Source organism: Temnothorax nylanderi, unplaced genomic scaffold (assembly GCF_030848795.1).
Source record: "Temnothorax nylanderi isolate EJ_2023f unplaced genomic scaffold, tnyl_v1.0 TNYL_tig0226_pilon, whole genome shotgun sequence".
NCBI lineage: Eukaryota > Metazoa > Arthropoda > Insecta > Hymenoptera > Formicidae > Temnothorax > Temnothorax nylanderi.
Genome location: NW_027249288.1, coordinates 25,274 through 42,475, shown reverse-complemented (window position 1 = coordinate 42,475; position 17,202 = coordinate 25,274). Strand labels below are relative to the sequence as shown.

At 46.0% G+C, this 17,202-nt stretch overlaps 2 protein-coding genes and 1 long non-coding RNA gene across 4 annotated transcripts in view; all 3 read right to left on the bottom strand.

Moving 5' to 3' along the window:
- Positions 1–6,154, bottom strand: part of LOC139779417 (RNA-binding protein fusilli-like) — a 34,124-nt gene extending 27,970 nt beyond the window's left edge. The window contains exon 1 of one of the 2 annotated variants that reach the window (XM_071717762.1): positions 5,459–6,154. In XM_071717762.1, the coding sequence (XP_071573863.1) occupies positions 5,459–5,650 (192 nt within the window). In that variant the 5' untranslated portion in view covers positions 5,651–6,154. The remainder of the gene's footprint in view (positions 1–5,458) is intronic. The other variant, XM_071717763.1, reaches the window with a different exon arrangement.
- Positions 6,155–11,391: 5,237 nt separating this feature from the next.
- Positions 11,392–13,442, bottom strand: LOC139779425 (uncharacterized). The gene is made up of 2 exons (XR_011719897.1): positions 12,513–13,442; positions 11,392–12,171 (listed from the first exon to the last, which is right to left on the bottom strand). It is a non-coding gene; the product is annotated as an uncharacterized lncRNA (long non-coding RNA).
- A 1,372-nt stretch (positions 13,443–14,814) lies between these two features.
- Positions 14,815–17,131, bottom strand: Pig-b (phosphatidylinositol glycan anchor biosynthesis class B). Its single transcript, XM_071717767.1, has 2 exons — positions 16,871–17,131; positions 14,815–16,704 (listed from the first exon to the last, which is right to left on the bottom strand). Exon 2 carries the CDS (start codon positions 16,619–16,621, stop codon positions 15,155–15,157), a length of 1,467 nt encoding a protein of 488 aa, XP_071573868.1. The 5' UTR covers positions 16,622–16,704; positions 16,871–17,131; the 3' UTR covers positions 14,815–15,154.
- Positions 17,132–17,202: the final 71 nt, after the last annotated feature.

Here is a 17,202-nt window from a genome sequence, read left to right as displayed (position 1 = left end):
TATGAAAGTCGAAGAATATTTTCTGTTTTATATTTGCAATAACTTTGTCTATAACTCAAAAAAGGAACGTACAAATTTTTTGTTTAGTATCTTGCCTTTTGTAAGCTTTTATGGGCCTGTTTCTCTTACAATAGAAGAGACCAGCAATGATAACCCATCACGTTTTCGTCCCTTCTTGATAATAAGCTTCCCTAACTGATAGAAGTCTCCATAGCTCTATTTATAATCATAATTTATTTGTATTAATTTAAAATGTTTTAAATATATTTCAATTTGCTAATATCACTTGTCATACTTGAAAAAATTAAATAAGATATGTGATGAATTTTTCTTTTCCTTCAAATGTACCTTGTGTAGGCCTATATCTTTAAAATTTTATGATATTTATTGATTGAGCAAGAACAAAAATAAAAATTTGCAAACTAGCACAATCATTATGCGACTGAATAGCTAAGAAAGAAAATAAAAGCATAAAGACTCGTATCCTATTACAAGTCCATTAGATATCTGCTTAAAAAGATCGAGAACTTCAATTCCCGTAGAATTTCCTGTAGAATTTCCCGTAGGCTCGTTTAGATTAGATTAGACAAGTAAAACCCTTAGCATCGTTGCGGGACACCATTAGACACGATTTTTCGTTTTTAACAATTTTTCTTCAGCGTCGCCGCGGCCGGGGCGAAATTGCGCGGAACGTAGAAAATGTCTCAATCGCGGAAGGGAAGAGTATCGCAACCCTTGCGCAAGACCGAGCCAGAGCGATCGCAAGCATCTGCACTTTCAAATTAAATTTCGTATAGACGCGAGCGAGTGAAAATCGAAATCGAAGTACAGACAAATTGAGAAACTACTAGGCTTATTCAATCTGAGAAAAATGATGCAGCCGGTATAAAATTGAAATTCGAGGGAGATTGTCAAGCCGGCGCGGCAGTTAGGACGGTGCCATTTAAACGAAATCAGGATTGAGAAAGGTCAATCGGAGCGCGAGGGGGAGGGGAGGAGAGAGAAGAAGAGAGCGCGGTTCAGAATCAGCGGAGAAAAGAAAGGGGAGGAAAAATAAAGAAAAGGAAAAAAAGAAGAAAGAGCGTGCGAACGGCGCCAGGCGCATATAACCGGGTGATCGCGCCGGCACAAGGCTGGAGGTAATGGACGACCTTTCGAGGGCGCGATGCTCCGCCTCCGCCGGATAATTCGAGAAACAATGGCAGCCGGCGACACGCACGGGCATGACCGCGCAAGCGTCTCGCACCACGAGAGAGAGAAAAGGAGAGAAAGATATAGATAGAGACCGGCTTCCGCGGGAACTCGGGAGCGAGAAGCCGCGGTTTTGCGTAACCGCGAATTCGTCGGCGGCGTCGCGAGATTCACGATTCACGCAACCCGGGGTGGCACGAGAAACATCTCGTGTCTGGTATACGGTATATCGCGACACAATCCGGTACGCGAATCCTGCGATTGCGTCTGTATAATCTCGAGCTTGCCTACTCGGGCCAGGAATCGCGAATGCTTGAAATAATATACGAGTCCGTTTCGCGAAATGAAAACGAATTCCTAATTACAATACATAATTATAGTAATTTTCGAAATCGGGGAACGATGATCTCTGCAGATCATCGCGGAGATCCTCACTTTCTCCTCGTCCCGATTCCATTTTGATTTTATTTCTGATTTTAATAAATCGAGAATATTTCTTGGCTCGATTTCTTCCAATTTGTAAATTTTATATGATTTTTAAGGAGAATATATGAAATAAAAAGATTTAATTGCGCTCTGACTTTCACAAAAATCTTTCGCGACGAAACGATCGCCAAGACGAAATAGATATCCCGCTTCTAAACATTCGTTTAAATTAAATTGAAAAGGGTTGTATATTAAATTGCATTGAATTGCGTATGAATACAGTTTTCGAAGGAGAAACGTGGATTTTGATGCTAAAACGGAGAAAAGTGGAAATATATACATAAAAGGATAATGTATAAGAAAAGGAAATTATATAGATATTGCAATATCTGCCTATGTTTTAAATTAAAATAATTGCTCAGTAGAATGGTAAAAAAATGCAATAATGCTTAAAGAGTTTTTGTTATCTGCGAATGCAATTGCTTCGGTAAAAATTTAATTCAGTTGATAATATTATCTCGGCAATTTTGTTATCGAGACACATAGCATTTAGAATAGAACAGCTGCAGAAAAATGCTAGTTAACGTAACCGTTTTCTGAGGAATAAATATTTTAATTATATAACCTGAAATATTAATATTCATTTATTCTAAATATTTCTTATACACGTATTCCTACGTCACACTTTTCGAAGAATAAAATGCAAATACTTAAGTTTGATAAATCAACAATCGAAAATTTATAATATAAAAGATGACGTCCAATATTTTTTATACTTTTATATATTAAAGAGTCAGTATATATTTAAAAATATTTGACGCTAAGATTTACTGAAAACTGCGTCGCATTTTATTTCGGCGCGAGACATTAAATTCTAAGGGAAATAAATCAACCTACATGAATAATGCGACGACAAAGGTTATAAAAATCATTGAGAATTCATGGATGAATAAGTGACATGGAAAAACGAGAAAGTCAGAGACAAAATTTCCGGTCAAGCAATTGGATTTTCGAAAGTAAAACTATTCTAAAAGTAGACTTGAAACTTGGAAAATTTATTGAGTTACACCTCGTATATTTGGCGAAATGAAATATTTGTCCAAAACCGCGTTGCTGGAGACCACATCTTGATGGCCATAATTTAACTCGGATCTCTTAGATTTCTACATCTTTTCTATTCGTGACGAAGTTTCTAAGCTGTTCATGAAACCATAATAGCCCCGTAAAAGATAAATCATTTGTCCGAGCGCAAAAGAGATTTCTCGCTTTCGTCATAAACAAAAAAAAAACACTTACGCTCGTATTTAACCGTTGATTAATTGTACAATGCATCAAGCGAGTGATTGCAGAGAATTACAGTCGAATGAGGTATTAAACTGCATAAAAACTGAATCGGTTCTATTAAATTAAGAGTAATAACACTTTTAAAATCGCCCGGGGGAGTTCACGCGATTTGCACGACGAGAGATCGCGATCCACCGCGCAAAGTCCGCGTGATCTCGATAAACTCCCTTCGCCCCTCTTTAATTATGTCTCTTTTTTCGGTGAAGAACATCTGTTAAAAGCCCTCCTTCGTCATCACCCGATACGCGACGATTATCGCGACGAACGTGCGATCTGCTCGCCGAGATCGCTTTTTTTTTTGTTTACATCTCGCGTGTCGAGAGTCGAGACGAGGCCCCGTGGTACAACGTTTTAAAAAACTTGCTAATCATGATACTTAATCGATGCGAGCCCGATGAGCGCACATCACGAAAGCGCCTTGATCTTTCGATATAAAATCAGCGATTCTACTGATGTCGATTGATCTTTATCACATTTTCGAGAATCGTCCCTCGACATAATTCGCCGATTTCTTTAGCGTGATAAACGTAACGCAAAATAGAGGCGACGGTAAATCAATTTAGCCGATTTATCTAATGCTAGGAGGATCCTAGAGGCAGAGTATCCGTTATCGGACAATCAGAATTGAGTTGGGCAAACCGCAATTCACGACCTCGTGCCGTCGCGGAAACGATCTTTAGCATCTATTACGATTTAGCGGAGAAAAGCATCTCTCGTACCTGTTAAGCTGTTTAGGGCTACGACGAATTTTGAGGCTTTTAGGCCGGCAGGTCTGAATCAAGCGGGTCTCGCCGAGCGCGACTGGCTCCTCTTTATGTTCAGATTACGCGCGATCGTCTTTAGTCTTTTAAGTCTTTACGATGTACGGAGAGAGGACATTTGCATAACTAAAACCTACGTTCGAAAGCGACACGCGGGGCCGCGAGCTGTCTACCGGCAATAGAATCGTCATGGTCGCGGTCGGTGTAGACACGCGAATAGCTAAAAACTGTTAAATGAATTTCGGCAGGTTGACGAAAGTCTCCCTGCGCAGATCTACGAGAAATCGTGACACATATTTATGCAACTCATTCAAAAGGAATCTTTATTTATTTCCGGAGAAGCGTTCTCCTTTCTGTAAAAGATACGCAGCTCGCGATAAGACGTAGTTGAACTTTTTTTTTTATGAAAAGAATATTTTACTTTAAAAGTATTCTACTCTACGAAAAGTATCGCGAGACGCTGTATCGATTGATTATTCTTAGATGTGCCAAGCATGTTTTTCGTAAGGTAATAAATTCTTTCGTCAGCCAGATATATCTTTTAAAGACAGCTACGTAACAAAAACTAGTCCTTTTTGAATAAGTTATGCAAACGCATGTCATGGTTTCAGTTTGCCTTAAATGGCACTTTCCATTCACCTCCGTTTCTCTCCGCCGAGTCGCGAAAAGGCGGATTCAGGCAGGCGGCGTCTTCACATGAGTTTCTCACTCGAATCGTGATTACAAATGCGACGTCACGTATATTGACTCTCGAGATTCGTCTGTTGACACTGTCTCGTTTCGAGACTTGGAGTTTCAACGGAGTTTCTTGCGCGGAAGCGCAATAATAAATATAGGCCTCATGTTCATTTCTACCGAGGTAGATTAACTTTTTCTCGGTTAAAAAGATTGCTTTTTATCTTTTTCTAATTCTAAGAAGAAGATAAATCTAATTCTTAGAATTAGGAAAAGGTAAAAAGCAAGTTAATCCGCATTGGTAGAAATGGACATTTTAGGTAAGACACAGTCTCCCATTTTGAACGCGTGACTTGAAGCGGAAGACACGACCTGTGTTTCCAGAAAATGTGAGAAAGCACGTTCGAAACGAACGCATTTTTCGCTACAACAAGAGTTATCGCTTCACATCAATCTCCACTCGATTCGCGCCAACAATTTGCGTTGGCAAGTTCGCTGAGAAATTAACGTCCATTTCTATCAATGCAGAGATCAACTTTAATCTCTCTCAACTTTAACTTACTTCTTACCCTTTTCCAATTCTTAGAACTTAGAAAAAGATGAAAGGTGAATTAAACGGAGATTAAAGTTAATCCATATTCGTACAAACGGACATAAGAGGAAGACTTCGAGCCGCTTTTGATCGGTCGATCAACCGGCGGAGCTCGCGCTCGCGGCGAAATTTCCAATACAATCTCGTCGTCCCCGATCGAAACTCCCCGCTTGTCGCGCGACGACGACAAACAACGACGACTCCGTCGCGCGTCAACAAAATACACGCGTCGCTCGACAAGTCGATCGACGATTCGGCTAAATCCCGGGGGGGTTCGACCGAGGTCAGCGGGGATTCTCGCGGCTGCGAGGACGATTCCACGGGGAGGAGATGAATCTCATCTCGGGGCCCGCGGGGGATCAACTCGTCCGTGGCGAAACCACTTCCGCCTCGCGCGAGCGCGCGCGCGCGCGCGCGATCTCTCCTTCTCCCTTTCACCCGCCCGTCGCTCCTTCCGCCGTTACCTCACCTTGTTCTGCAGCTCGTCGATGAGCACGTAGACGAGCAGCGTGATCTCCTCCTCGTCGGAGCCGAGCGCGTTGCCCTGGAGGCCGGCGGTCGCCACGTACAGGGTGACCAGAATATTTTGCGAGCTTCCTCCTGCTCCTCCACTTCCTCCTCCACCACCATTCCCGGTTCCTCCCGTCCTCGTTCCCGTCATCGTTCCCCGCGGGAGCGCACCTGGCGGCTCCGAAACGACCCCCTTGCTCCGATTCCTCCCCTTTCTTCACCCGATCTTCTTCCCGAGCTGCTTCTCGACGCACTGGACGCGCGGCGTCGCGACGTCCCGGGGGGGGGACGTCTCTGTCACTGATCCGCCTCACTGATTATCCGTCGCGCACGACATTATTTCTCTCTCACGGCTCTCGGACGGACGCGGTGGACTTTTGAGGTTATGGGGTCCGACGGCGGTCCGACCGACGGCGGCGCGCACCTGGAGTATGGAGTAACCGAAAAGAGAAGATGAAAAAAAAAAAAAGAAAAACAGGCAGGATCGATTTCGAACAGGCGGGCGCGTAACTACGGGTGTGCTCGCTCTCTTCCTCTCTCTCTCCCCACGGTCGGTCGGTCGCTCGCTTCGGACGGAGCGCCGTCGAAAGTCGCAAGGTTCTCCGCAGCACTGACCGCGCGATCCCCCCGTAACGTGGCGAACACGTCGTCGTCGTTGCCTCACCTGGCGACTGCGCGTCGACGCGGCCCCTCTCTCTCTCTCGTTGGCTGGAGTCCCCCTTGGCTCGCTCGGCGTCTTACGGCGAGCGAGGAGGGGAGAGAGAGAGAGAGAGAGAGAAGGAAATGCTTATTGCGGGCCGTGCGGAAGGTGTTCTTGTCGAGCAAACAGCAAAAACGAATTAATATCACGCGGAATTTCATGCGGCGTTAATGACGAGTTATGCCGGTGCGCGGCGAAGATATCGGAGCACGCGGAAGAGAGCGAGAGAGAGGGAGAGAGAGAGAGAGGAGTGGAGGAAGAGAGGGAGAGGAAACACTTGTTGCGCCAGCCATAGGAACGGTTCTCTTTTTCTTTCGCTCCTTCTCGCGAGGCGAATAACGAAACAAATAAATATCTGGCGGAATTCCGATCCGCGTGGGTTAACGACGGGTTAGACAGGTGCGCGGATCGACGTCGAACGTCGAACTAAACGAAAGAAAAAAAAAGAGAGAAGGAAGGGAATATCCGTTGCGTACCTCGCGGAGAAGAATTAACCGTCCCCCCCCCCCCCCGAAACGGCGAAAAACGTTCGGCAGAATTTTGCGCGTTCAAGTGGCGCGTCAATCTGGGGGGGAAGGGGGGACGGGGACGCGCGCGCGGTGAAGATAACGAGTATTCGGAGATTGGATTCACCGTAGATAAGAGAGAGACTCGGAGCGAGGGAGAGAGAGACGAGGCTATACCCGTATATCCGCCATATTGACCTGAGCACCGTTCGCTCGCGGTTATTTACTCCTTCCGGCGCGAACTTCCGAAATACCGCGTCGCGCTGTATAGGTGTCGCTCGAAAAAGTGTGCGGCTGTATTTGGAATCGGGCCACCTGAGGAAGATCCGCGGGGGGAGGGGGAAAAGGACAGCGTCGAGTATGTACCTGCCTGTTCGCCTGCTGAACGAAAGAGGAGGGGGACGGAGACGATAGAGACGGCGAGGGGGGAAGGGGAAACCGAGTGAAAGAGAGAGAGAGATGGCGAAGGGAAGAAATGGAGGATACCTCTCGCGCGATATGTATACGCGTTCGGGAACGAGGTGGAAAAGACGCGCGGGAGACGGGGAAAGGCCGCGGCGGATTTCTCGACGAGGAGAGCCGCGGAGAAAAATCGCGGCGACGACGCGGAGGGAAAGGTGCAAAAGCTCGATGCGGCGGGCGCGCGCGCGCGCGCCAGGTGCGCAGACGCCCCCTTCCCCCGCTCGCCGAGTGTCTCCCCGCGCTCTCTCCGGTCACATCTACCGATCTACCTGAATACGGCGCGGCGTTTCGCCTCTCGCCTCGCCTCTCCGCGCCGCGTTACGCTCATGGCGGATCCATGTGGCACGCACGTGGAACGTTGAGACGCGCCGTTTCTTCCCTCGACGTCCATATCCGCGTTGTCCGCCGATACTCCCTTTACTCCGGAATTTTGTTGTGCGACGTGAAACGTGGACCGCGGTGAGAAGGGCGCAGCGCGCGCTCGCTCGCGGGCTGTCGAGCGGGAAAATGGCGCGAGTGCGCGCGCGCGCGCGCGCGCGCGATTATTCCGGGTGACCGCAGGACAGGAACGTACCGATGTATGGGAGTCCTGGATCTAGACTTATATATAGATAGACTGCATATTCGTGTGCAACAGCTGACGACATGTCGAAAGACAGAGATACGCGTGTTCCTTCTCTTCTCGGCAACTGTACAATTAGATAAAGCATCTGATTCATTAGTGTCCTCTTTTCTAAGAATATCTTTATATCTCCAACTTGAGCGCATAATCGATCTATCTACGTCTGTCAAGAGACGCAGTAGTGTGTCTCGCGTCAAATGTACTTACGCGCAGCAAGACACAAATCGTCCGTCTGTTCTTTTTCGAAGAACTTCCCGAACTGATGCACACACTATTGCAATAAGTCAGAGTGAGGCAAGTATATTTTAATTCACTCTAACTTATCGCACCAATGTGCATCAGCTCAGGAAGTGCCGAAAAGATTGAAATTCTTATTAAAAAGATTATTGATTGTTGCGTATATACGGCACAATACGAACGCGTTAATATTTAATTATTGAGTATACAAGTTTCGATTTGACATTTATTTTCCTTTCTGTGTGTAGTCTTGGACAGTTTGGATACCCCGCACGATCGCGACCGCGGCCTTGACGTCGACCGAGGCTTGTACACGAAGTTTCGTTCTCCGTCGGGGTATTTATTCCGGCACGCTCGCTCCGACGCAAGGCAGGTGTCAATAAAGACGTTACGGAGATACTTGGCGACGCGGAATCCAATTGGAGGGACGAGAGCCACGTGCAGACGTTTCAAAATTTCGAGAAAAAGACACCCTTTCAGAAAATTCGCCGGAGCGAAGCTCGAAATGTATTTCGTCGGACGAAGTACTCGTATTTTTTTTTTCGTTATTCCGATTATCAGCCGATTCGCGCGAGTCTCGTGCTTTTTTCCCACCTCTTTCCATTTTTCTTATTCTTATGATAAAATATATTCTGTACGGCTAGACGCCGCGAAGCGCAGCAATTTCGTATTCCTTCGGCGCTCGTGCCATTTCGTAACGAGCCCTGCGATTTATGCCGCGACATCGTCGAATTTATATGCGACTTCCTGCCGCGTAATACAAGGTGTATTACGGACAGTGAGAGAAAGAGAGAGACCCCCCCCCCCCGACCTTAATTTCAATGACGAATACCATCGGTAACGTTGCAATCGCGTTGCAAAAACGGAAATCGCCGCCGGAAATCTCGAGTCTTCGATCGCGCGCGCCTGATGATGCTCTTTCCGTTCGCGGTTGAATCGCGGCCTCGAAAGAAATCGCGAGGAAGCGATTGCTTTTTTTAAGCATCGCCGCAATTATGAGAGAAAGTGCGGAAAATGGCCGAGGAAAGCGGCGCGGCGCGAGGTTTCGCGTCAGCCGACATCAATTAAATGGGCTCCCACATTCGTCTGTTTGTCCTGCAGTTTGTCGTTTACAATTTAAAAAAATTTGTTTTACGCCTACCCGTTGGATCGATCTGTCGCTTGTCTATGATTGATCGTTGACCCTTAATTGACGATAAAGGCCCTCGCGCAATCAAAAATATAAGGAACGGACATTAGTGATTAAGCATTCGGGAATAAAGCTGGATGCGCGATGAAAAACACGGGCAACCGAGACAGGGAATAACACAGGCAACAGATTTCACGTATCAATGCTATATACCCCAGCTTTATTCCTAATCGCTAATATCTGTTCCTTATAATTTTGATTGTGCGCGTGGACCTTAACGCTCTCATCTTCGGCGAACGACGGGACGAGGCACATTTTCATCGGAAACACCGCAACGTCCGATTCCGCCGAGTCATAACGCCGCGACACTCGACGCCGTTTCCTGCGCGTTTCTCAATCTCCAGGCGAGTACGTCACGGACGGCTGCAATAAATTTGCACTTTTTATATCCATAGTATATCGACACGCGCGCAGTCGACGATGACCCAGTCAGATTGCACGTATTCATGCATGTTTAATTAAGCGCGCTCGCATAAAATATTGCCCCGTTCCTATGCAGCAATCGTTAATTTGTGCACGCGCGCGCATGTCCGGTCAGGTTTGAATGTTCGAAACGATCGCGCGAGGACAGAGATATACGGAATTACGCGACACGGGTCATCCTCGACGCTCTCCCGCGTCTCGTTCATCCCTTATCTGGATATCCGCGCGCGCGAATCTAAACGTAAACACACCGGAGCACGCGACATTTACGCACGCGTCGCGTTGTGTAGAAGAGAGATTAGAGAAAGAGACGCGACGATCAACACAGCTCGCGACGTCTCTCCGTTTCTCTTGATAATTGTTTCTTTCTTGTTCAATCTACTGTTAGAAAAAGGCCAGGCGTTCTTTCACTTACCAAGGAGCGAGAGAGAGAAGGAAGGAGAGAGAGAGAGAGAGAGGAGCATGGGCTGCATGGGACAGCTGTCGGCGTAGGAATACCTGCCTGGAGGATCGAAGCGCCTCGGTACCTCGGTTCCTAGACCGCGTCGCCGGCCGCGGCGCGGGGATTGGTCGATCACCTGTTGCCCGCCGGCTGCGATTGGCCGGCCACCTGTTGCCCGCGGGCCGCGATTGGCCGGCGCCGGCGGCGTTCAAGCGGCCCGCTAAAGAAAGGACGAATGTGCGGGTCGTCGATGAACGCGGGTCCACGCCGTCCACGGATGAACGAAAGAGGCGTTTTTCAAATTTCACGCGGAACCGTCTCGCGGGACCGCGCGAGAGATTTCGTCAGGTTCTCGTCGAAAATTGCGTCCAAAATCGTCGTCAGATTAGATTTGGAAACGATCGAGCTTGAATAATCGTTAGCAAAGAGTTCCCTTTTTAAACAATCGCGAGAGAATGAACTTTAGTCGTTTCTCGTTCTGTACCGAAAACCGGAGGTCCAAACTCATAAATTCGCAAATCGAACTCATAAATAATTCCCTCGATTTGCGAATGAATACTGTTCTGATTTTATGCGCGAGTCATTCAAGTTCTATTTCGAGTTCTGTTATTGTGTTGTTGTGTTATTATTCAATAGAGGAAGATAAGCTTCGTGCGATAGTTCAGGAAAAAAAAAACAGCGACTTTCTCGCGATTATTTTCCGACGACCGTGCCACTTGTCGTTGATCTCGGCGGATTTTCTTCATCTGGCATTATCGTAGGCAGGACCGCAATCCGGGAAGAGCTAAGCCGCGGGCTTTAATTCAGGGAACCACTGGCGCAACCGCGTCTTAATCCCGGATAATACGTCCCTGAGAGATAATTAAAGCGGCGTTGAAGTCCCAGCGAGAGCAAAGTCTGCCTGGATTCCAGCATCGAGATCCGGTTTACGCTCTCGGACTCTGTCCCATCGATACTCGTCACCGCTTTGAATATATTATTAATATGAATATTGTTGCGTTATTTTGATTATGACGTACCACTATCGCTCAAAATTTATCAGGCATTTCCATTTCTTTTTTTTGTCGTCGACAGTTCTTAATTTATCATTGGCGCCGTTTGCTTCACGCAACAGCTCGATCGACGTGGCAAAACTCGAAATTCCTGGCCATCAATACCGAACGGGAACTGGAAACAAACAAGTAATTCGACAGAGACATTCGCGTTCTCAGGCCCTCCGCAGCTTTCGAAAGTCTTCGAAATTTTGTTTTAAAAATTAGAGAAAAGTAAAGTTCAAGTTTTATAATTAACTTATTAAAAAAAAGATGTATATATAATCGATGCTTGTACTTTTTCGAGTCTTTATTTAATTATTAACATTCAGCGATAAGTACCTACGCGATATTTTTTGTTATCGCGAGCCTTAAATTGCACGTGCACGTGAATGTTATCGCGAGCGCTTGTAAACATGGTAGGAAGGAACGCGAGAGGGACGTCCCGCGTTCAGAAATCACGCGACTTTTATGACATTTCAAGATCCGGACTCTCGAAGTCCGGTCGAGTACTCCAGCATTCAAACTGGAATCTTTCAAGAATTATTATCAAGAATCTTTATCAAGAGTCCGTAATCCAAGTTCTCTCGGCCATAACGGTTCCATCGGTCTATCGGAGCTGAAGAGACGAATGTCAATTCCGTCCGCATAAAAATTCTCTCTCTCTCTCTCGTTCGTTCGTTCGTTCGTTCGTTCCGATGCCGATTAACTGTAACCAACTGTAACCGTGATTCAATTGTCTCCTCTTGGCTTTCGCAGAACCTGCGGGAAGACTGGCAGAGCGTTAAAGGGACGACGAGGTCGATCCACTTTGGGATCCTCTTACGCGCGGCGTAGATGAGGATAAGAAGACGGAGAGCGGATTCCCCCGTTGCGGGGAACTTTCTCTCGGACGGGCGTTCAACGCTGGTACATGTATACGTGGCTCTTGTGTCTGGCCACGTAACTTTCGAAACGACAGGACAGGTCTCTCGCGGATTGCCCGTGCATTCCTTCCAACGATGCACACACGGGACTTGATCCTTGCGCCGCGACTTCGAGGACTTCGCGTATAGATAATCTGCAAAAGTGCATGCGCGACCCGTTAAAGTTATGAGAAAGTTGCGTAGAAACGATATTTCGTAAGAATACACTCAGCATTACCTTTAAAGTCTGTGAAAACGTTTAAATTCTTTATCATTTAACAAGGCGTTCACGCTATGCCAGGATAATAAGCATTAAAGCCAGAATACAGTTTGAAATTCATGTAATATTTATATTAACAAGTAACAAGGAAAAATGCTTTGCATGAGTTAACGCTATGTAACATTTAATTAATAATTTGATACAAATTATAATTCTGCTAATATTCCTAGTCTGCAAAATATTCGGACTAGAAATTAAAATTAGAAGTAAACTTACATAGAGAAGTGAAATCCATTCATCAAACCAAGTCCAGAGAGAGATACGTGAGATTGACAAACTTAATATTTATATGTTTACTTCTTCCTTTCGTGTCAATCGATTTCAGACGTCCTTCTTGCGCCGTTCATCATGAATCCCGAAACAACTCTGCCATTTTCCCCTGCAGCTGCGTCGTGATAGAGAATCTTTGCCTTTACTACCTTGAACAAGCTGATATCACGTTTGTTGTTAAATCTACCATTAAGCCAGGCTTAGCGATTAGCATCGCTATGTGAAAGTTACAGAAAATAACGCGTGTACTCGCGCGTTAACGAATCGAATCGGTTTCGAGCATTGATCAGCTTTGATGAGCGAACGACTCGGTTTCCGGCTTTCCGCAAGGACGTATACTTTTCATAACAGGGAGGGAGAGAGAGAGAGAAAGAGGATCGAGGCTTTCGCGAGGAGGATTCCGTCCCAAGGAAGCCGGGCCTCTTCCCGGGAAGCGCGGCGGCGCGGGAGCCACGTGAAGACGAGGAAGGGAGAGGAGGCGATCGGGAGAGAGCGAGCGAGAGCATTGTGGTCGCTGACCCGGCCGGAACGTTGACTCCATGTAGTCAGTCCTCCCTCCCTCCTCTTTACATTTTCCCCGAGTCTTGCCGTGTAGCCGTACCTTCGATTACGCGGAGTTACCTTACCTTACCTTCCCGCTCGTCACGTCTCGCCTCGCCTCGCCTCGCGTCGCCCGACGCGTTTGCCCGACGATCTCGCGTATCTCACCGCGTTCCCGAGGAATCTCCGGTTCTCTCCGATCCTCTCGTCCCGCGACGCTTCCTACGCGTTTTTCCTCCACGACTTTTCCAATGGGTACCTTACTTTCCGTTTTACCTCCTCCGCCGATCGCCGTTAGCCGAGGCGCCCATTCATTTTTCCCTCCGCGTCCGTATTTCCAGTTTCTCGGGGAGAAAGAGTGGTTCCGCCGGGATGGAAAATGCGAAATGACACCGGCATTACGATATCCCAGCGATGTGACGTCAACAATTTCGATTTGAATAAAGCGTCCTTGACATTTGTATAACATTGTATATTTGTCTTTCTTTTTTTCACAAATATATGCAGGGTGCTTTAGAAAGATAATAAAATTTATATGGAAATAACGTTTTTTTTTAGAGACACGGAACTGATAATACAAGATATCAAATGTAAAAAATGTATTTTATCTTCAAAGAACTTGTCCGCCACTTGTTCGCCATTATCGTAATGTGCGAGATCTCCGACAGAAAATTGCAAATATGATTGCAACAATAAGTACCTAAAGAAATGTGCCTCAGGGCTCCGGAGACAACCTGGAGAATATTCGAAGAATGTATTGACAATGAAACACATGGAGATTCTTCGAAGACAATTCATAACAAAATACATTTGTTACTATATCTTGTATTGTCAGTTCTGTTCCTCTAAAAGAGTTACTTCTATATAAGTGTTAACATTTTTTCAAGCAACCTATATTACAATATATAGCGTTATAACGGATATATTAACACATATACATATAACATAATTTAACGGTAAGGCCATATATGTATAAACATATCCAATGTAACGAGACCTGTAATTTCATTCAGTTACCTCTCGTAAAGCGGCAACAACGGTAACTTTCAAGTTTTCGCGATGGATTCCGCGCTGGTTTCCCTTCCACTCGTGATTTCCAAGATCTATGATTAAATTCGAGAGAAACGTGTGCGACGCGCAGCATCGGCGATAATTGCCGTTTCGGAGCGATCTGTAGGACGACGCGAGTACCGTTAGCGAATCGTTATCGTTCCCGCATCGGAGAGTCTGGGATTCGAGTCCTACTTAGTAACGGTACCCATTTATTCCAAGCGGGAGGGCTCGTCTTCTCTTCCCGCAGCTCTGCCCCTTCCCGCAGCTCCGCGGATCGTTTTTTAGCGGTGGAAGATCCTCTCGGTTTACGACTGCCTCGCGATAATCGCTCTAAGCGTTATTGATGGCCGGACGAGCAGGAGGTGCTGCTTTTTGTCGTCGATAACGAGAACGCCGACATTGACGTCTTCCGTGGGCATTCCTCCGTCCGCGCCACGCGGAAGCTTGAAGACAGCTAATTTAAGAAATCGCAGGAAATTATGGCCTAATTTACCCGGACGGTGGAAAAGAAAGGAGGGAATTACAAGACGAAGAAGATCCTCCGTGCAAAATTCACTGCAACGAATAAAATTGATTAATGTAACAAACAGAAATTTGTTGAGAGAAAAAGCGACTTTTTCGACGTTAAATGTACATAAAATACCAAAAATTCCTCTTAGACATCATATACTCTATGTATTTCAATTTTTATTATACAAGAGAATTATGTTAATCGTTTGACCCGATCGATCTTAGTTTACGATGCTTCGAGTCAAAGATTATCACTTTGATAAAAACATTTTCATTTATTGTATTGCACGTAATTAACATGTGTCGTATAAAATATAAATATTATGCCTGTACAAATATATTTTTATTATACAGAAGAGAATTATGTTAATCGTTTGACCCGATCGATCTTAGTTTACGATGCTTCGAGTCAAAGATTATTACTTTCATAAAAATATTTTCATTTACTATATTACGCATAATTAACGTGTATCATAAAATAAATATTATATATGCTTGTACAATAATATATTTTTTCCATAATTCTGTTCTGGAAAGAATGTATGAAATACTTTGGCAATCAACTTATACGTACGTAAAAATTCAGGTATTTCGTTCGCAGTGTTATCAAATACTATCACATAAGTCGGTAACGTGACTTTCTTATTGTTAATATAATTATCGCTGAGCCAGGCTGTCGCGTTTGCGAAAAACTGATCCGCCTCGTCCACGTAGTCTTCGATCTTGTTCAAATTAGGCTCGCACGTTAGAAATCTTACTGTCGCGTTCGCGTGCAAATGACTGTACAACGGCGTGCTGTGACACGGGGTCAGGATCAGCGTGTCCGTCGACGTGGCGTTCGCGCGAGTGATCTCGCCTCGCAGGACCTCCATTATCGTTAACGTGCCGCATTGGTGAAGGGTGGAGAAGAACAAGCCGGGTATGACGTTGCTGAGCACCAGCAGCGCTACGTACCACTTACGCACGCCAGCCGTGACCCTCAAACGATTCAGACAAGTGAAGCTCGTGTGGATTAACAACGGCAAAAGGGGTAGGATAAATCGAAATTCCTTATGAGACAGTAACGAGTAGACGAACAAAGCCCAGCCGATTACTATCAGCATGATTGATTCCCGAGGGTAAAGAAGGGGACGCTTAAATATTAGATAACAGGCGTATGTGAACGGCAAGATGTGCGGCCCGAGCAACACGGGTAGAGCGGCATAGATGTACCATAACGTGTGCTTGACGCCGTACGTGCTTCCGACGTTCCCGAGCACGTTCACCTGGAAGAACTCCCACGGGGTTATCACGAATGTTCCGTAACAGTAACTATCTATTAATACAGAAATAGCGGCGCAAGTAAAACATATTAAGATGTATTGACCGATCAATATTCTCCTTCCCGTGCTCGTACAAATATGATACAGGCACAGGGGAAGCCACAGAATCGCAGCGGTGGGTCTCGCCATGCAGAGGAAACCCACGATCCACAGGAACTTTATGCTTCGTACGCGGCTCTCTCTCCACGGGAATGTCGACAACGCTATAATAGTGCAAGCAGTCTCCACTGAGTTTATCAGGGTTCTCGTGGCGCAATAGTACCAGTACCAATTCAGGCACAAGGAGGTCAGCAACCACTTGCTTCTGGTCCACTTATAAAATCTGTAATCCGAGTAGGCGACGAGGATAGCTTGAAAGACACGGGGCAGCGTCGTCAACAGCAGTGCAGAGTCCAAGGAAAGGATGGCAAGCGCCCGATAGAGAATTGATATGAGAAATGGATACACGTAGCTGCGAATCATTGTCCTCCACTCCCACGTGAGGTATCCGTAACCGAAGGCCAGACGATGCGCCACTTCTAGCGACTGCCAGTACTCGTCTGGCACGTGGACAGTCTTGATCAGGATCACGTTGATTAACCGCCATAATATCAGGAACGACAGCAATCCGAACCTTCTCGGCAGACGCATCTCGGACCGGCAGTCTCGAATTCGTGTGTGTCACTTGCACAAGTTTCTCGAGTCTCACTCCATATCCACAGGGCCAGCTCGATCTGAATAAAGAAACCGAATGCATCTCTGGATAACCTCAAGTCTCTTACAGTTACTCCTCGACGCAAAGAACGAACAACTGAACGTGTCAAGAGTTAAATATCCTCATAAAAAAATACTCCTCGACGCAGTGCTCTGTTATTTAAAGGGAAAAGAAAATTGTCATACCTGATGGATGTGTCGTAGTTCATAAGATCGAGGTATTGACCAGTTCTTGCAGCTTTGGGATTTGGCTCTTGTCTCTGTCACGGTGGAACAACGTGCATATTTCTTAAATACATCATTCGACACTCAACCACAAACCACACTCAACCATAACCCCGTAACATGCCGGGAAGCTACACCGAGAATTGCACCATTTGCACCCCAAATCTCAATCTTTCTTTGATCGATCGGCGTCCCCCACCCACCAAGCTATCTATCCTCCCCACTCTTCGGTCCGAGTCGAACTCGAATCGAGCAATCGATAGCATATACCATAGATGATGTAGAATAAAGAA